Source organism: Triticum dicoccoides, chromosome 2B (assembly GCF_002162155.2).
Source record: "Triticum dicoccoides isolate Atlit2015 ecotype Zavitan chromosome 2B, WEW_v2.0, whole genome shotgun sequence".
Taxonomy (NCBI): Eukaryota; Viridiplantae; Streptophyta; class Magnoliopsida; order Poales; family Poaceae; genus Triticum; species Triticum dicoccoides.
The window spans coordinates 91,339,490-91,354,245 of record NC_041383.1 but is presented as its reverse complement, the minus strand read 5'-3'; the positions used below and the strand labels follow the sequence as shown (position 1 = coordinate 91,354,245).

Genomic DNA, 14,756 nt, shown 5'->3' with positions numbered 1-14,756 from the left:
CGTGCATCTTATTTTTGTAGCCAGGATCGGCCAAGGTATTGGTTCCGTGCGGCAACTGATTCTTTCGAGATACAGTATATGCACAAAAATATTGTATGGAACCATGGTTCAGCCGAACCTACGCTCGACACCACTGATTTTTAGACACTATTCATGAGGATCCATGCATGGTTGATTAAAAAATACAGTTGGCATGCATGTCATAGATCCACATATAATAGGATGTTAAATCGTACGGCATAGACCATAGGTTCGGCTGAACCATGGTCTTGAATCACGTCTCTCGTATATGCACCGGCACCCATCGGCTGTAAAATGGCGAGAATTAGCTAGTTAACCGACTCACCTGCAGCGACCATTTAGTACTGTAGGATTGAAGATTAATGTGGATGAATGCTTCATGGAAGATGGAAGCAGAGCCACAACGGCGGTTCTTGGAAACCAAAAGGGGGAGGCTCTTGCTGGTTCAACAATTTTCTTTATGCATTGGCTTGATGCCGCGGCAGCAAAAGCTTTGACGTTGAAGAATGATATAGTGCTAGCGGATCAGTGGGATCCTTTAATGTGTTCTTTTACTTATTGTCTTGAGATTATTGAGGCATAAAGGGGGAAGTAGATATCGTAAGCCCTTTATTCTGTTACTTGAATGAGTGTTTTCATTTACTCAAAGTGTTGGCTCAGTCTTTTACTCTCACGTTGAGGGAGGGGAACAAGGTGACACACAAGCTTCCGTAGTTTCTTGGGAGGGTGATCCTCTTCAGATTACCTACTAGTTGAACTTTTTTTTTTTGCAAAAAGGACACAGATTCATTAAGGATTGCTAGTGATACAACGAGCCCCAATAAAGAAATAAATTACAACCGGGTCCCTAGAGAGATGACCAGACACACAGCGTTGAGGGTGTGCCGCCGCACTCCTTCCCGGAGCCGGCGTGATCTTGAAATCTCCGGACGGATTTTCTGCGAATGGAAAGTCTTCAACCTTAGGTCCTTCTGGACCAGTTCATCAACGGATATCTTCTCCCTCAACAACGGACAAGAGGGAGACGGATCTGGATTCACACCTGCACAAAGAACAAACAAGACCAATAACTCCTCGCCTCCAACCCCAAGACTGACGATGAAGAAAGAGAATCTCCGGCAGGCCAATCCAACTGGAAATGTTAACGGATATGACGCCGCTCGTGCCACCAGACTCAGAAAAGATGCCGGAGGAAACTTTATTCATTCCCCACCAAACCAGCAGTAGCATTGGGAAGAGAAACCTCGCCGGAGACAGAGATGGACTGGGGGAGATAAACTACTACTCCGTCGCCGCAACGCCCAAAGCAGATGAACCGCCGGACGGCAGAACCCCTAGGTACAATCTACCTACTGTTATTGTACAAAAGTCCAGTCGGTAGATCGGGCCATACCCTACTTTGCTCCGACGCCGGCGAAGCCGCCGAAGGAGGCAGGAGGGGCCGATCCGCCGGCGGAAAATTGCTCCTCTATTTCATGCTTCGTTTTCCCTCAGTAGGATCCTAGTTGAACTTGTTAGTGATGTAACAATTATTTGATATGAATAAAGTGTGCCACAAGTTCAAAAGGTACTGTAGATTGGGTCATCTTTGTTAGCTCAATAATATTTGACGTGGATATTTTTCTCTTTTCTTCTAGTTTTATATGTCAGCTTGCATTAGTGTTAGACGCGTGTATCCTAATCGGGCAGAAACCGAGTGTTTATCACAAGCTAATCGGATTTTTTTTCGTTCAAAAATGCACATGGATTAAACGGTCCTGTTTTTCACATGACCGTGAAACAGAGATTTATACCTCTTTAATTAAAGAAGAATATTTTGCTCTGCAAAGCTATGACAGCATGGATCTGTACTTAGCTTGTGTAGATGTCACAGGTCAGGGATTATTCATTTATTCTTTGCTGAAACGGCGACGCTGGAATAAGCTCGTTGGCACCAAGCTTTTTGAGATCGAGCATATTATACGTCACGTATGTCAGCTGCAAGCAAATGAAATTCCGACCAAAGCGGAACCCAGAGCTAGCCGTGCATCTTCATCTCCATCTCCATGCACCGCAGCATGGCAGCATCCCCTCCACCGAAATCTGAACAGCCTGTCAGCATCCCCTCCACCGAAATCTGAACAAGCTGTCGGCGACGCGTCACCGGCTCCACCACCGGAGACAGAAACGCCCGGCGCGACAACATCGCCGCCGGCCGCCGCCGCAAAACCAAACACCGGCGGCTCAAACGGCCAGCCCGCTGCAAGCCGGGAAGCATCAGACCAGCGGCAAACCGGGACGGGACAGGCCGGCCGCCGGCATGTCGTCACCGCCGGAGGAGGCGGGGCCAGAGTCGGAGCCGTCGACGCCGCGAGCGCTGGAGGAGGACCCGTCTCCGGCGGAGAAGGAGGCGCACCCGCGGTGGGAACGGACGGAGGCGCGTCTCGAGAAGATCCTCGGGGAGGCTTGCACGAGGCTGGCCAAAGCCGAGTTGAGGAGCCTCCGCCACGACAAGCAGGGGCAGCAGTGCCTCCTCACCTTCTCCGCGTTCCCGGTCGGCGCGGAGGTGAAGAAGCAGGCCGTGACGTACTGGTGGTCCGCGCGCTTCAAACTTGCGTTGGAGAAGGGGCGCGGCGCGGACGGGATCTTCACGAGGCTCTCCGGCCGCGGCTACCTCGAGCCGATCAAGAACCGCTGCAGCGGGGTCATCTACGGCTGCCGGGTGCACCCACTGGTGCACTGGATGATGAAGCTTCTGGCGACGGAGAAGCAATGCGCTGCCCTGGACGACGTCCTCTGCCTCACGGCAGGCAACCTTGCCCGCATGGAGGAACTGCGTGAGGATGGTGTCGATTTCGCTGCGGGGCGATCCCAGGTACTCCACTTTCTTTCTCCGGTAGGAAGACTATCCTCAACAAATATAAATTGTTTGTTAAAAAAATATAAATTGCCAAAAAAAACATTCGTTTTGCCATGGTCACCTACCCGGCGTTCGGTAGTTATCGACGTCCTAATAGTATGTGCGAAGTCATTTCTAACGGCAACGCTAGCTACCGGTATATATATCCAGGACAGCCCATGTTCTTTGAGATTCGTGTGATGGGAGGCCAACCACGTCCACGCATGCATATTTTTGAGTTCAATAAAACTATATTTTGAAAATGAGCGGAACCTCATTTTTTAAACAAGTGAAAGTTTTTTTTGGTGAAATTACCTTTTCTTTTGCAATTTACAAAATGGATTTTAAACACACTCAAAGTATATCAAAAATTGTTCTAGTTTTAAAGATATTGTCAACCTAAATTCAAATATGTCAAACATTTCAAAAATAAAAAATTGTATGAAAAGGTATGACCAATTTAAAATATCACATTGAAAATAAATGACAAATCTTTACTTTCCAGAGAGCCATGTGTGAATCCAGCCACGAGCCACCTACCCATATCCCTCACAACATGCAGACAAAAGGCTATGCATGCCAGCACGTATTGCAATGTATAGCTAGAGCAAAATGATTCTCAACTTATACCGTTATATGACAATTCACTGCACAAATCTTGATGCGGTGACGGGCCATGGCAGATCCGTCGGTACGTAGCGTAACCACTTACCAAACTTCTAATGAAAATATATGGTAATTCATGGTCATAATTTGATGAACATTTATTTATACAATAACATTATTATTGACAGATACATCACAAGCTAACATACTAGAATATTTATATGCCGTTGCAACGCATAGGCATTGTTCTAGTCATTAATTAATTAAGCAACACTCTTTGCAAAGGTCACTCACATCTTTCTAAGTTGCGTCAAGTGGCGCCCCTGTAGTTTTCCTTTTTTTTATAAATTTGTTTATTCAAAACGGTTTATCTCTTAAATCGTCTGTCCAAATTTCGAACCGTTTTCAATGCTGGATTCTTCGCATCGAGATATTCAAAACTAAATCTTATGTTGACAGATTTCAACAAACTTTTTTCAAGAAAAAACCGGACAAAAAATCGAACCAAGAGCACATTTTTTACTTTCTAGAGAGGCACAATTGTGCCCTTCTCAGAAGTCAATCTATGCCTTCACAAGAAATAAACATGTGTCTCTCGTGTAAGGGAAAAACGTGTTTTCCCCTTTTTCCGAGAGGCACAACCTGTCTCTCGCGGAAGCAAATCCTTGTCTTCACGAAAAATAAATCTGTGCCTGTCTCGGAAGGAATAGATATATATGTTTTTTCCTTTTTCGAGAGGCACGGCCAGACCTCTCTCGCGGAACCATGAGAAGTAAATATGTGCCGCTCTTGCAAGGGGGAAAATGCGTTTTTTTTCATTTTCTGAGAGGCACGATCATGCCTCCACGAGAATCAAATACGTGTCTCTCGCGGCAGAGAAAACAAGAAAACACGTTTTTTCACGCAAACATGTTCAAAGTTTTTGTCCAAAAACTGAAAAACCCAAAAATAAATAATCTAAAAGCCAAAAACACGTATAAAAAATATTTTTAAAAAATCCAAAGCATTCAGAGCACGACACATGACAGCGGCTGAGTACACGCCAAGTGACATGCTCCCAACCTACGAAAAGGGTTGCTTGCGGGTGCTCCTGAAGGAGTACTCGCTGATTAGTTGCTCTCATGGACACCCCGACAACACTCGTACTCCGCAGCGACAAATCCTATTTGCAGGGCCAAATGCAGTATACGGTACGTACCGCCCGCGTGCAGGTTTGCTGCCGGCCCATATAATTTCCTTGTCTCGGTTTTCGCTCTACCCAGTTCAGTTTTGGAAAACTTTCGGAAGTTTCCGCCTAGAGTTTTTAGCTAGGTTTTTTCTTCGTGTTTTCAACCCAATTTTCTTATGTTGTTTTAGCTTATTGTCCTTATTTTTTGCTTATTTAATTTTTTTAAAAAATTTATGAACATTTTTAGATTTGAGAACTTTTCCTGAATTTGTGAACTTTTTCTAATTCACTTTGTTTTTTCAAATTCATGATGTTTGAATAAATGATTTTTTTCTCTAATTCATGTTTTTTTCAAAATCTCAAACTTTTCTTAAAATATTTGATTTTTTAATTCATGAATTTTCGAATATTTTTTAATTCATGAATTTTTGAATATATTAACATTTACGAATTATTAAAAATTTTCATAAAGATTATTTAATTTCACCCAATTGTTTCAAAGTTGGCAAACCCGATTTTTGGGGAAAGCTGACCGGCAACACAAGGAAACGAGCGAAAAAAAAAGAAGAACATCGAGGGAGCAGACGGGCGAATGAGCCTAGGAGCAAGCGCGTGGGCAAGACACTTGGCCACTGCCCAGTGCCCAGTCGGGCGCACCCGACGTCGTCGTTTCTGTGTGACAACTGCTTCCCGATTGGTTCAACAACTGCGCTTCTGTTGCTGATACATGACCGTCTCATTTGACGAACAAAATCAGCAAACCGACTCACCCTCCTCCAAATCAACTACCGCATCATATGAACAACTTTGCTCTCATACAACTTGTTAGAATAATCCGTGGTAAATACAGATCTACCGAGGATCAACCAATCATACGCGGCATGACACCAGTATTTATTAACAAGTTCACGTGAACATCGAGCTAATCCTGGGGGCATGACTACATGTGCTCCTCTCCGTTGATACCGCTACAACTTTGCACACCGGCTGTCGGCTCCTCATGTGTGTGCCATGACATTATGTTGGCTTAGATTATATCGTGTGTCTACCTCAATATTATATATGAGGCCTATGATACAATTGTCCTACTAGGACACGACTTCATACCTTGTCTACATCCGGTACGATTGTCAAGCTCTAATGTGCAATTGTTGTCGCGCATGACCGATGGACAAGCACTTGCACACGTGGACCTAAACAATTGCGTGTGGTTGATAGACATGCAGTTACACACAACATAGGATCGATGTGCAGCTGCGATTGCTGACAAGTGTGTGAGCACAGTTGTGTGTGGCTAGTCGGGCATGCAAGTGTAGTTGTGCGCGATGGGAAAAGACAAACAATGGACCATGCTATTGTGCCACACACGTTGCGATCATCCTCGTGGTCATACTTTCAGTTGGATGCATCTTGCACAGAACCGTGAAACAAAATGGATATTTTCTTATAGATGCAAAAGGCCATGCAGCCTAGATTAAAGGCACTATACAATCTCAATTTCATGATTTTAGGAGGAAAATATTGATATATGATTTTCCATTGCTATAGTGTATTAGCGGTTTTGTTAGGACTCGAAGTGCAAGGGTTTGATAGTTAAGGAACCAAGGTTATAAATCCGTGAAATGCGAAATAAAGGTTCAATACTTCAACCCTGCACTTAACAAAAAAGCTGAACATGTGTCCTCAACTCTTCTGATGAAGGTGTTAACCTCACCAGCTTTGGTAGTTACACGAAGATTAGTGTATTGAGTGTTTGAAATTAGTTTGGAATGCGTAGAACAATAATCTGTAGAATATCAAAGTGCAAGAAAACGTAAAAGAAAACTTTATACCTATGAGGAAAATTTAAATGGGATATATAATTTCACTAGTGACATATCTACAAATAACATAGGCATGTAAGAAAATTACAACTAAGTATTGAACTACAATATTCATTGAAAATCATATATGTCATGATTATGTATAGGCATTATGTCCTTATATCCATAGACTGCTATACAACATGTATCTATAGTTGACTCCACCGAGAGACCTCCATAAAACATCCACCCCGAGTATTAAGTACTCTCTCTGTAAAGAAATATAAGAGTGTTTAGATCACTATTTTAATGATCTAAACACTCTTATATTTCTTTATGGAGGGAGTAATAAAGTAGAGTATTGCATTAAGCAAATCGACATAAAGTTGGCAATTGGGCTCTCTACACCACATCCATTAGTGGGTAGCAAGATCAAACATCTTTTTATCCTCAGTAACGATGATACAAAAAATGAGCTTTGTATTCTTAATTTTGAATATAATTACTCAAAGAGATCAACCACAACTAATACACACCACTCCCTCATGCAAATCATTCATCTAAATATCACCAATGAATAAACTAATATATGTGAGAGCATATGCATCTATAAATTATGTATACACAACAAAGGACAACACAAGAAACACATATATAATTTGATCATAAAGAGACACCTCATCAAACCATAACAAACATACTGAAGATTGAAACAACTTTCCCACAATCATGTTAGACAACTCATATGATATTTGTATTGAGTACCGAGTGAGAAAAGATGCCACATAGCTACTATTATGGACCCATAGTCTAAGGTGGCTTATCACACATGATAAGGAGCGGCAATGTCGATGAAGAAGCAAAAAAATATGCAATAAATATGACGAAAGGTTTTAGGGTATATAAAAGCGATGGGATGAACATGCAGTAAGGTGGTGGCCAAGAACTCCACACGCCCCCTCCACGTGCCTTGGCACAGGGTGTGTGGTCGTCCGCTGGTGCTTCTTTCGTCCATCTTGTTCTCCTTCCAATGAAACCCCATGTGACTTTTTATATCTATAAAATATTCTTTTCTTCTGAACCAAAAAAGATACAAAATAGCAACTTGCACTTTGGCACAAATATAAATGATAAAAACCATGCCTATATGTCATGAATGTCATGTGAAACATAACAAAAATCGTATATATCTGATTCTCTTGTTTGTCTAATCTTAAGCTAGAACAATCTTTAAAAGTATACTACTCTCTTTGCTCATATGCTTCTGTAGAATCGCTTTTCTTGGTCGTTGGCACAGACTGCAAAATATGACAATATATTTCTATTGTAATATATTGATAATAATTTTTGATTGTGAACGCACTCTTGAAGACAATTTCACATGTACAGTAACCAATTGATAATCAGTTTCTAAGCCGAGGCTCATATGCACCCACCCTGACGAAAAAACAAAACAAATACTAGAAAAATTCAAAAAAGTATCCAATTTTTTGCATGGTATATAATTTGAAGCCTGTGGTCCACCCAAATTTTCAAATCATATGGACATCTGAGCAACTCTCAGCCAAAAAAAAACAAATTCGGGGTCCGTAATTTTTTTAGTGTTCATGCACTGTTCTGACCCAATTTGTCTTTTTTGCCGAGAGCTGCTCAGATGTTCAAATGGTTTGAAAATTGGAGCGAACCTCACGCATCAAATGTTCTACCATGCAAAAAATTTGGAATTTTTTGATTGTTTCTAATTTTTTTATGACCGGGTGCAGATGAGTCTGGGCACAAAATCGCTGCACTCATTGTCCTATCTAATTGCTTAGATCTACTATTTTTCTAAGATACATAATTATGAATGAGTTTTAAGATTTATTTTTTCAACAATCCGGAGGAGAGGGGGGGGGGGGGTTAAGGGAAACCAGACCCAAAACCAGAACAAGTTGACCCATTTATGAGGTAATCTGGGCAGAAACCATACAAGCAACAAAATTAAAAGAGAACGAGAAAAATGAACATTCAAGAGAAAGCACGACTAAGAGCAACTCTAGCAGACCCCGCATCCGTCCGGCCCGCAAAATATGTTTGCAGTTCGCGGAAAAACACCTTTGCGGGCCGGCGCGCACGGCCGCGGATGCAGACCCCGCATAACGGATCCGTAAAAAAGCATATTCGCGGAATATGCTTTTTTACGGGTCGGCTTTGCGGGGTCTGATCTGGCGCAACTCCTCCCGGCCCAGAAAACCTAAATTTGCATCTTAATTTGATCCAACATAATGTATTTCTTTGTTTTTTCAATAACATTGGATATATATAAGACATCGCCAAATCTTTGCTAGAATAGCAAGACCAAAGAAAACTAGAACCACAAGTATGCATTTTAGAAGATTTCCAACTTCCATAACTGCCCACACTAGTTGAAGCAATATCTTCTTCATGCGCTCATTGTTGATCTGCGGATTCTTGATCTTGCATTCTTCATTCTTCATCTTTGGTTCGGAAGAAGTAGACGTTGCTTCCCCTCTAGTTGCACATGCAGCCGCATCATTGTCTTCTATTCTACTAAGGAGTGCACCAACATCTATTAACTTTCTTTCTATCAATAAATCAATGTATTGGCCTTCCCAAAAACCAAAATGAGCATCCATCTTCCTGCACAAAAGAATGACCATGTTCGAAATGAGGATCCGCAATTGAACCAAAGAATGAGCTATCAAAATGAGCTACCGCAAGTGCATGTACCCCGTCGTCTTCGAATTTGAAGAACACCCATCCGGGTGCTTCGGCGTGGCCGAAGTAAGCCGCATCACTGTCTGCGTGCAGTCGTCGGACTGTATGAGCGGCAACGGCAAGCCACAGAGCTGCTGCGCGAGCGCCGTGCCCGGTGGACGGCCGAACGAATCCATGCCTGCAAATCATCAGCGGCGCCGGGAGGACGAACCCGTCCTTGCATGCGGTGATGCGCCCTTGCCGGGGCTGCGGGAGATGCTCCCCGACCACTCCATCGCTTGGCGCAGCCACCGGCCGGCAAAGCCAAATCCGACGGCCCCGCGATGAAGATCTACAGGTCCGCAAATCCGGCGGCCCGCCTGCACAGGGGGGAGGCCTCGTGCGTGTGGCGGCTTTTCGGCGAGCTCCTGCCGGCTGCTTTCGCCGGAATCTTGGGCGGCGGGGTGGCGGCGGCGCGAGGGGAAGAGGGGAGGTGGTTGGTGGGGGAAAGCGCGGGCTGAAATGTCCCCCCACCAACCGCTTCCGCTTATATGCAGGGCACCGCAACGGCGAGAGGGAACCCCCAAATTTTTTTGTGGGCCAGGGCGGGATGCGGGGTGTGATCGGGCAGGTTTTCCCGTCCCGACCCACATTTTGACGGTTATTTTCTGGGTCGGGGCAGGATGCGGGGTCTGCTGGAGTTGCGCTAAGCTAGCAGACAAAAGGACCATCACCACGGGAGACACAAATAGATTTGGGGTGCCGTCGAGGGAACATATTACCAAAACTTTGCAAATAGCCCAACGTACAGTATCGGCATGCATACCGAACCCCATAACAACAGTAGAGCATGCAAAATCAACGAGTGTCATAGCTGAACACAAACTCTGACCGGGAGCTCCACCACAAGAAATTGAAACGACTTTTTAAGATATTAGTTTGAATTAATAAATTTTGATTTTCCATAGGACCAACAAGATAGGACCAGAGTTGATGCTGAAATAAAGAAAGTCATCCTCAACATCGACGCGCACGTGTACCAGCTCCCGGAGGCCTTGCTCACAAAGCTCAACGATCGCGTAGAGGTGTTGCAGCTGGGCAGGTGGGGGAACACCCATGACAAGACATACATGGAACTGGAGGCTCTAGAGTCGCTGAGCGCCATTGGCAAGCTCAAGAACCTCCGGTACCTAAGCATGCGTGGGTTGTCCCGGCTGACAGAACTCCCAAGGGAGGTCCGACGACTCCGAAGGCTGGCCATCTTGGACGTGAGCGGGTGCCAGGACCTGGTCAAGTTGCCGTCGGCAACTGTGAAGAATCTGGCGGGGCTGACCCACCTAGACCTCACTGGGTGCTACATGCTGGCGCACATCGGGCGGGGGGTCGCCGCCCTGTCAGAACTACGCGTGTTCAAGGGCTTTGTGTTCAGCGCCGTTAAGCAGCGGCGTGACGCGTGCAGGCTGCATCACCTCACGAAGCTAAAGAAGCTGTGGAAACTCAGCATCAACGTCACCACCGACGCCGACATCGACAGGGACGAGATGGCGCAACTCAGGAGGCTCTCCCAGCTTATATCGCTCACGGTGACGTGGGGAGAGAGGCCAAGCATATTGCTGGATGAAAGCCAGAATGACAAACTGAGAGAACTTCTCAAGAGGTGGACCAGCCTCGTGCTACCCCCGAACCTTGACAAGTTGGATGTCCGGTGCTACCCCAAGGAGACGTTGCCGTTGGGGACGTGGCTCAATGGCAACAAGAAACTCACGAAGCTCTACGTGAGAGGTGGGGAGGTGAAGGAGCTTGACATCCCCGGAGATAACGTCATCGAGACCCTGCGCCTCAGGTACCTCAAAGAGTTCGAGCTGAAATGGACGACTGAACTACTCCCTAAGTTAAATAGGAACACCATTAGGTGTGTGGAGATTGTCGATAAGGATTCTAAAGTGATGAAGCCTCAAACCAAAGGTAAGGTTGAGCTAAAGCAGGAGGAGGGGACAGAGAAAGAAAAGCTGGTTCCCATTCAGAAGCGGATGAACATACCAGTGTTTACCATGGATGAACATGGGGTGTGGGTGAGGGATCTCAAGGAAGAAGAGGTCGGCCGCCAAACTCCAGGTAAAGCAGAAGCTGCTAGTGGCGTTGACAAAGCTGAAAAAGGTGTTGACGATGCCGGCAAAGCGCAAAAAGGTTCGCCCCACTCCACTGTTTGAATTTAAGTGTCAGAAATATTTTGGCCTAGTTGAAATTTTGTGATTTTGGTTTTCATATTAGTCAAACGACTGATATTTCAAAAATTATTTAAATTTACATCTACTGTCGTAATTGCTGAAATATTTTGACTAAAAGGCGATTAGTTCAATATCTGCCACAATTAATGTACTTTTTTAAAAAAATCAATGAAATTAAACTGAAAATGAGATTGAAAACCATGCCTACTCTAGTGATAAAAACAAGCAGGGTCCAAATTCAAGTGAAAACCGTGGCTTGTGCGTGCGTGCGTGGGTGTGTGTGTGTTGCATCCGAAACCGAGATGCTTCCAATTTTCGTTTCAACATTCTTGCTTGTTTGTAGAAGTGAAAGAAGAAGAGAAGCCAAGCAACCTCAAAGGCACCCAAGGAGAAAATGAGCAACCAGGACCAGCCAAGGAAGACAATGAGGCTACTGGTGAGATAGAAAAACTTGACGGTGGAGATAAGAACCATGAGATTGTTAATAAAGAAAACGACAACAAGAGGGAGGCAAAATCTGAAGAGCACAATCCCATGAAGCAGGGTGCACAAGTACACGAGCCTAACGAAGATAAGAATAAGGTGCAGGCGAGCGATGAGAAGGAGGAACTCAAAGAGGACGTGGAGAAGCAAGCGTCACCTACTCTCGCCGTTGATCAGACAGTGGCTCCGGCGAGGGAGGGAGATATCAAGAAAGGTGCCATCACCGATAAGACCCACAAAGATAAAATAAGTGGTACATTGCCAAACTTGCCACATCTTCACATACTTTAAAAGAAAAGGTTAAAAACCCATATACATGAAACATTATAATTTTGCTTATTGGCCCCAAAATGGGATTTTGCTAACCAGTAAACCCTTACCGGTTAAGGTCTGAATAAATTGTTTTTTCTCCTGCATTTTCATGTTTCAACTCAATCATGTGTTTGTGTTTTACTGCATTATTTCTACCGTATCCATCAATCAATCAATAATATTTGCTTTGGAAAAGTTGTGCAAAGTGATCTATCAATAATAATACTTGCTTTGCAGAAATCAAAGAAGAGAGGGGAGACGAACCGAGAGATGCCAAAGGACGAGATGAGCCACCTAGCAAGGAAGACACAGGAGACACCGATGAACCACAAACAGGTCCCGCCCTCTTGATTTCCAAGGCACCGATAAGTGTGCGCTTGCTTCCCACTTATATCAAGGCTATCTAAATCTGACGATAGCGCTTGCTTGCTTCCGCAGAAGGTGAAGACGAAGGCAAAGACGACGAGCAACCTGCCGACGAAGACGGCGATACAACCACCGGTGATGCGACGAGCTCGCAGGCATCCAAGCCTAAAGAGGAAACCACAGCTGTTAAAGCAGCCGCTTCTCCCCTGGCGGCACAGCCAGCATTACCGCCTGCAAGTACCGGCGCTGCTCCAGCTGCCGAGGAGGCCAACATGGGAAGGCTAGCCAAGATGATGGACCAACAGGCACCGGCGCGGCGGTAGAGAATAATTGAATATCAGAAGCATGCAGTACATCTGCCTAAGGTACTGAAAATTCTTTGATCCAGTAGAATTATATGTAGCCTGAACCCGCTTTGCCACAAATCAGGTAGTTGTTCCATCAGGGTAAGAATGAGATAAGCACATTGTAATTCGTTCGGTTGATTATGCAGGTGCATACAAAAATAAAGAGGGCCGGGGGGATTGTTCTGATGGGCACCTTCGGTTTGGACTGTTCAATCGCCCGGAAGTTGACATTTGGAAGAAATAACAACAGTCTGTTTGTACTCGTTATCAGTAATATATGTATATACTTACCTTATGCATATTCTTGAATTTAAATTTGTGAACTCCAGTTCAATCAATAAATCTTCAGGCAAATAAGATGCAGCTTTCTTACGCTGAATCTTCATGGCAAACACTACTAGAATTCTGACGTACGCCGGGTGTCATGCTCTTCGCCGAGTGCCAAAACACGGACACTCGGCAAACAAAACTTTGCCGGGTGTCACTCTCGGCAAACCCAGCTTCACGGCAAACTGCCTTTTTTGCCGTGACTGCCCACGGCAAAGAGGCACCGCACGGCCAATCTTGCAGACGCCGAGAGTCGCTCGTGGCATGCTCGTACGCCACAGACGGCTCCGTCAGTTACTGCGTTCTTTACCGAGAGCCACCGTACGACACTCGGCAAAGTATATGCCATATCCTATTTTTTTTTGTTCTTTCCTCCTGATATGTGGTCCCACTGGTCACATTTATCAGTAAAAGTTTCACAAAACTTGCTAAATATTTTTGAAAAAAATGATGATATCGTTGCCGAGAGCCCCTCTCGGCAATCCTCCTGACCAGTAGGACAGCGTGGCCCACATGGTAGCTGACAGTTTACAAAGCTTTGCCGAGAGCTTGTCTCGGCAATGCTCGCCTTCATTTCCGAGAGCAGCCCTCGGAAAAAGGTGTGGCACAACAGTAGTGTCTCCCAGATGACCAGGTTACCGAGAGGTGCTCTCGGTAGTATATCTTTTTCCGAGTGTTGCTCTCGGAAATCTTTCCCATCCATTCTGCTGTTAAGCTATTTCTTTTTGGATCCCTACAGATAAAAACAACTACAGTGCAATTTGGAGTAGTCCACACATATATAGGCATAATTTGATCATATATAGGCATAATTTCATCTAGTCCACATATATATGCATAATTAGGGATAGTCCACATATTGTCACACACAAGTCGAATGTATTATCCTAGTAGACGTCACACACAAGTCGCAAATTCATACATCTTGTCACTACTTGCAAAACACGTGCACATCACAATAGAAGTACACTTGTTCATATATAGATCATCTTGAGGAGGAGAGGCCATCGGGTTAACATTTCGGAGAAGGAGGAGGCGCATCACTTGCACTGCTTCAAGATTGCATAAGAACCTATAAGAGTAGAGTCACGTGAGGGTGGTTCGTCCCTATGTAATGAATCTTCTACTCTAGTTTAGATAATGTTCTACCTGTAGTTGATCCTCAAGCATCTTCAACCTATTGTTAGTGTCTACCCGTTCCTTTTCTCTGGACTCCTCCTCAGCCTTCTGCCTTTGCTCCTCTTCAACAGCCTGCTGCGCCATTAAATCCTGTAGCATGGCATTATGCTCATATAGGTTGGAACGGTGCTATTTCGAGGCATGGACATAAATGAAAGGTTAGGATGCTAACCTTGAGATGCGCTATCTCACGTGATGCGGCGGTTGGGCGACTCCGTGTGGACGGAGTTGAGCTGGTGCTCGACGTGCGTATCTCGTGCAGCTTGCGATGCGAGGAGGTGGCGATCACCCCGTTGCAAAGGAGGTGGCGGCCATGGCCCTTCCCCTGGCCAGCAATGATGA

At 44.9% G+C, this 14,756-nt stretch overlaps 1 protein-coding gene across 1 annotated transcript; it reads left to right on the top strand.

The window, feature by feature from the left end:
- The first annotated feature begins 2,044 nt into the window (after nt 1-2,044).
- Nucleotides 2,045-13,250, top strand: LOC119367236. The gene is made up of 6 exons (XM_037632808.1): nt 2,045-2,875; nt 10,141-11,359; nt 11,744-12,136; nt 12,433-12,531; nt 12,634-12,926; nt 13,055-13,250. The coding sequence occupies exons 1-5, from the start codon at nt 2,321-2,323 to the stop codon at nt 12,882-12,884; spliced, it is 2,517 nt and encodes an 838-aa protein (XP_037488705.1). The 5' UTR covers nt 2,045-2,320; the 3' UTR covers nt 12,885-12,926; nt 13,055-13,250.
- Nucleotides 13,251-14,756: the final 1,506 nt, after the last annotated feature.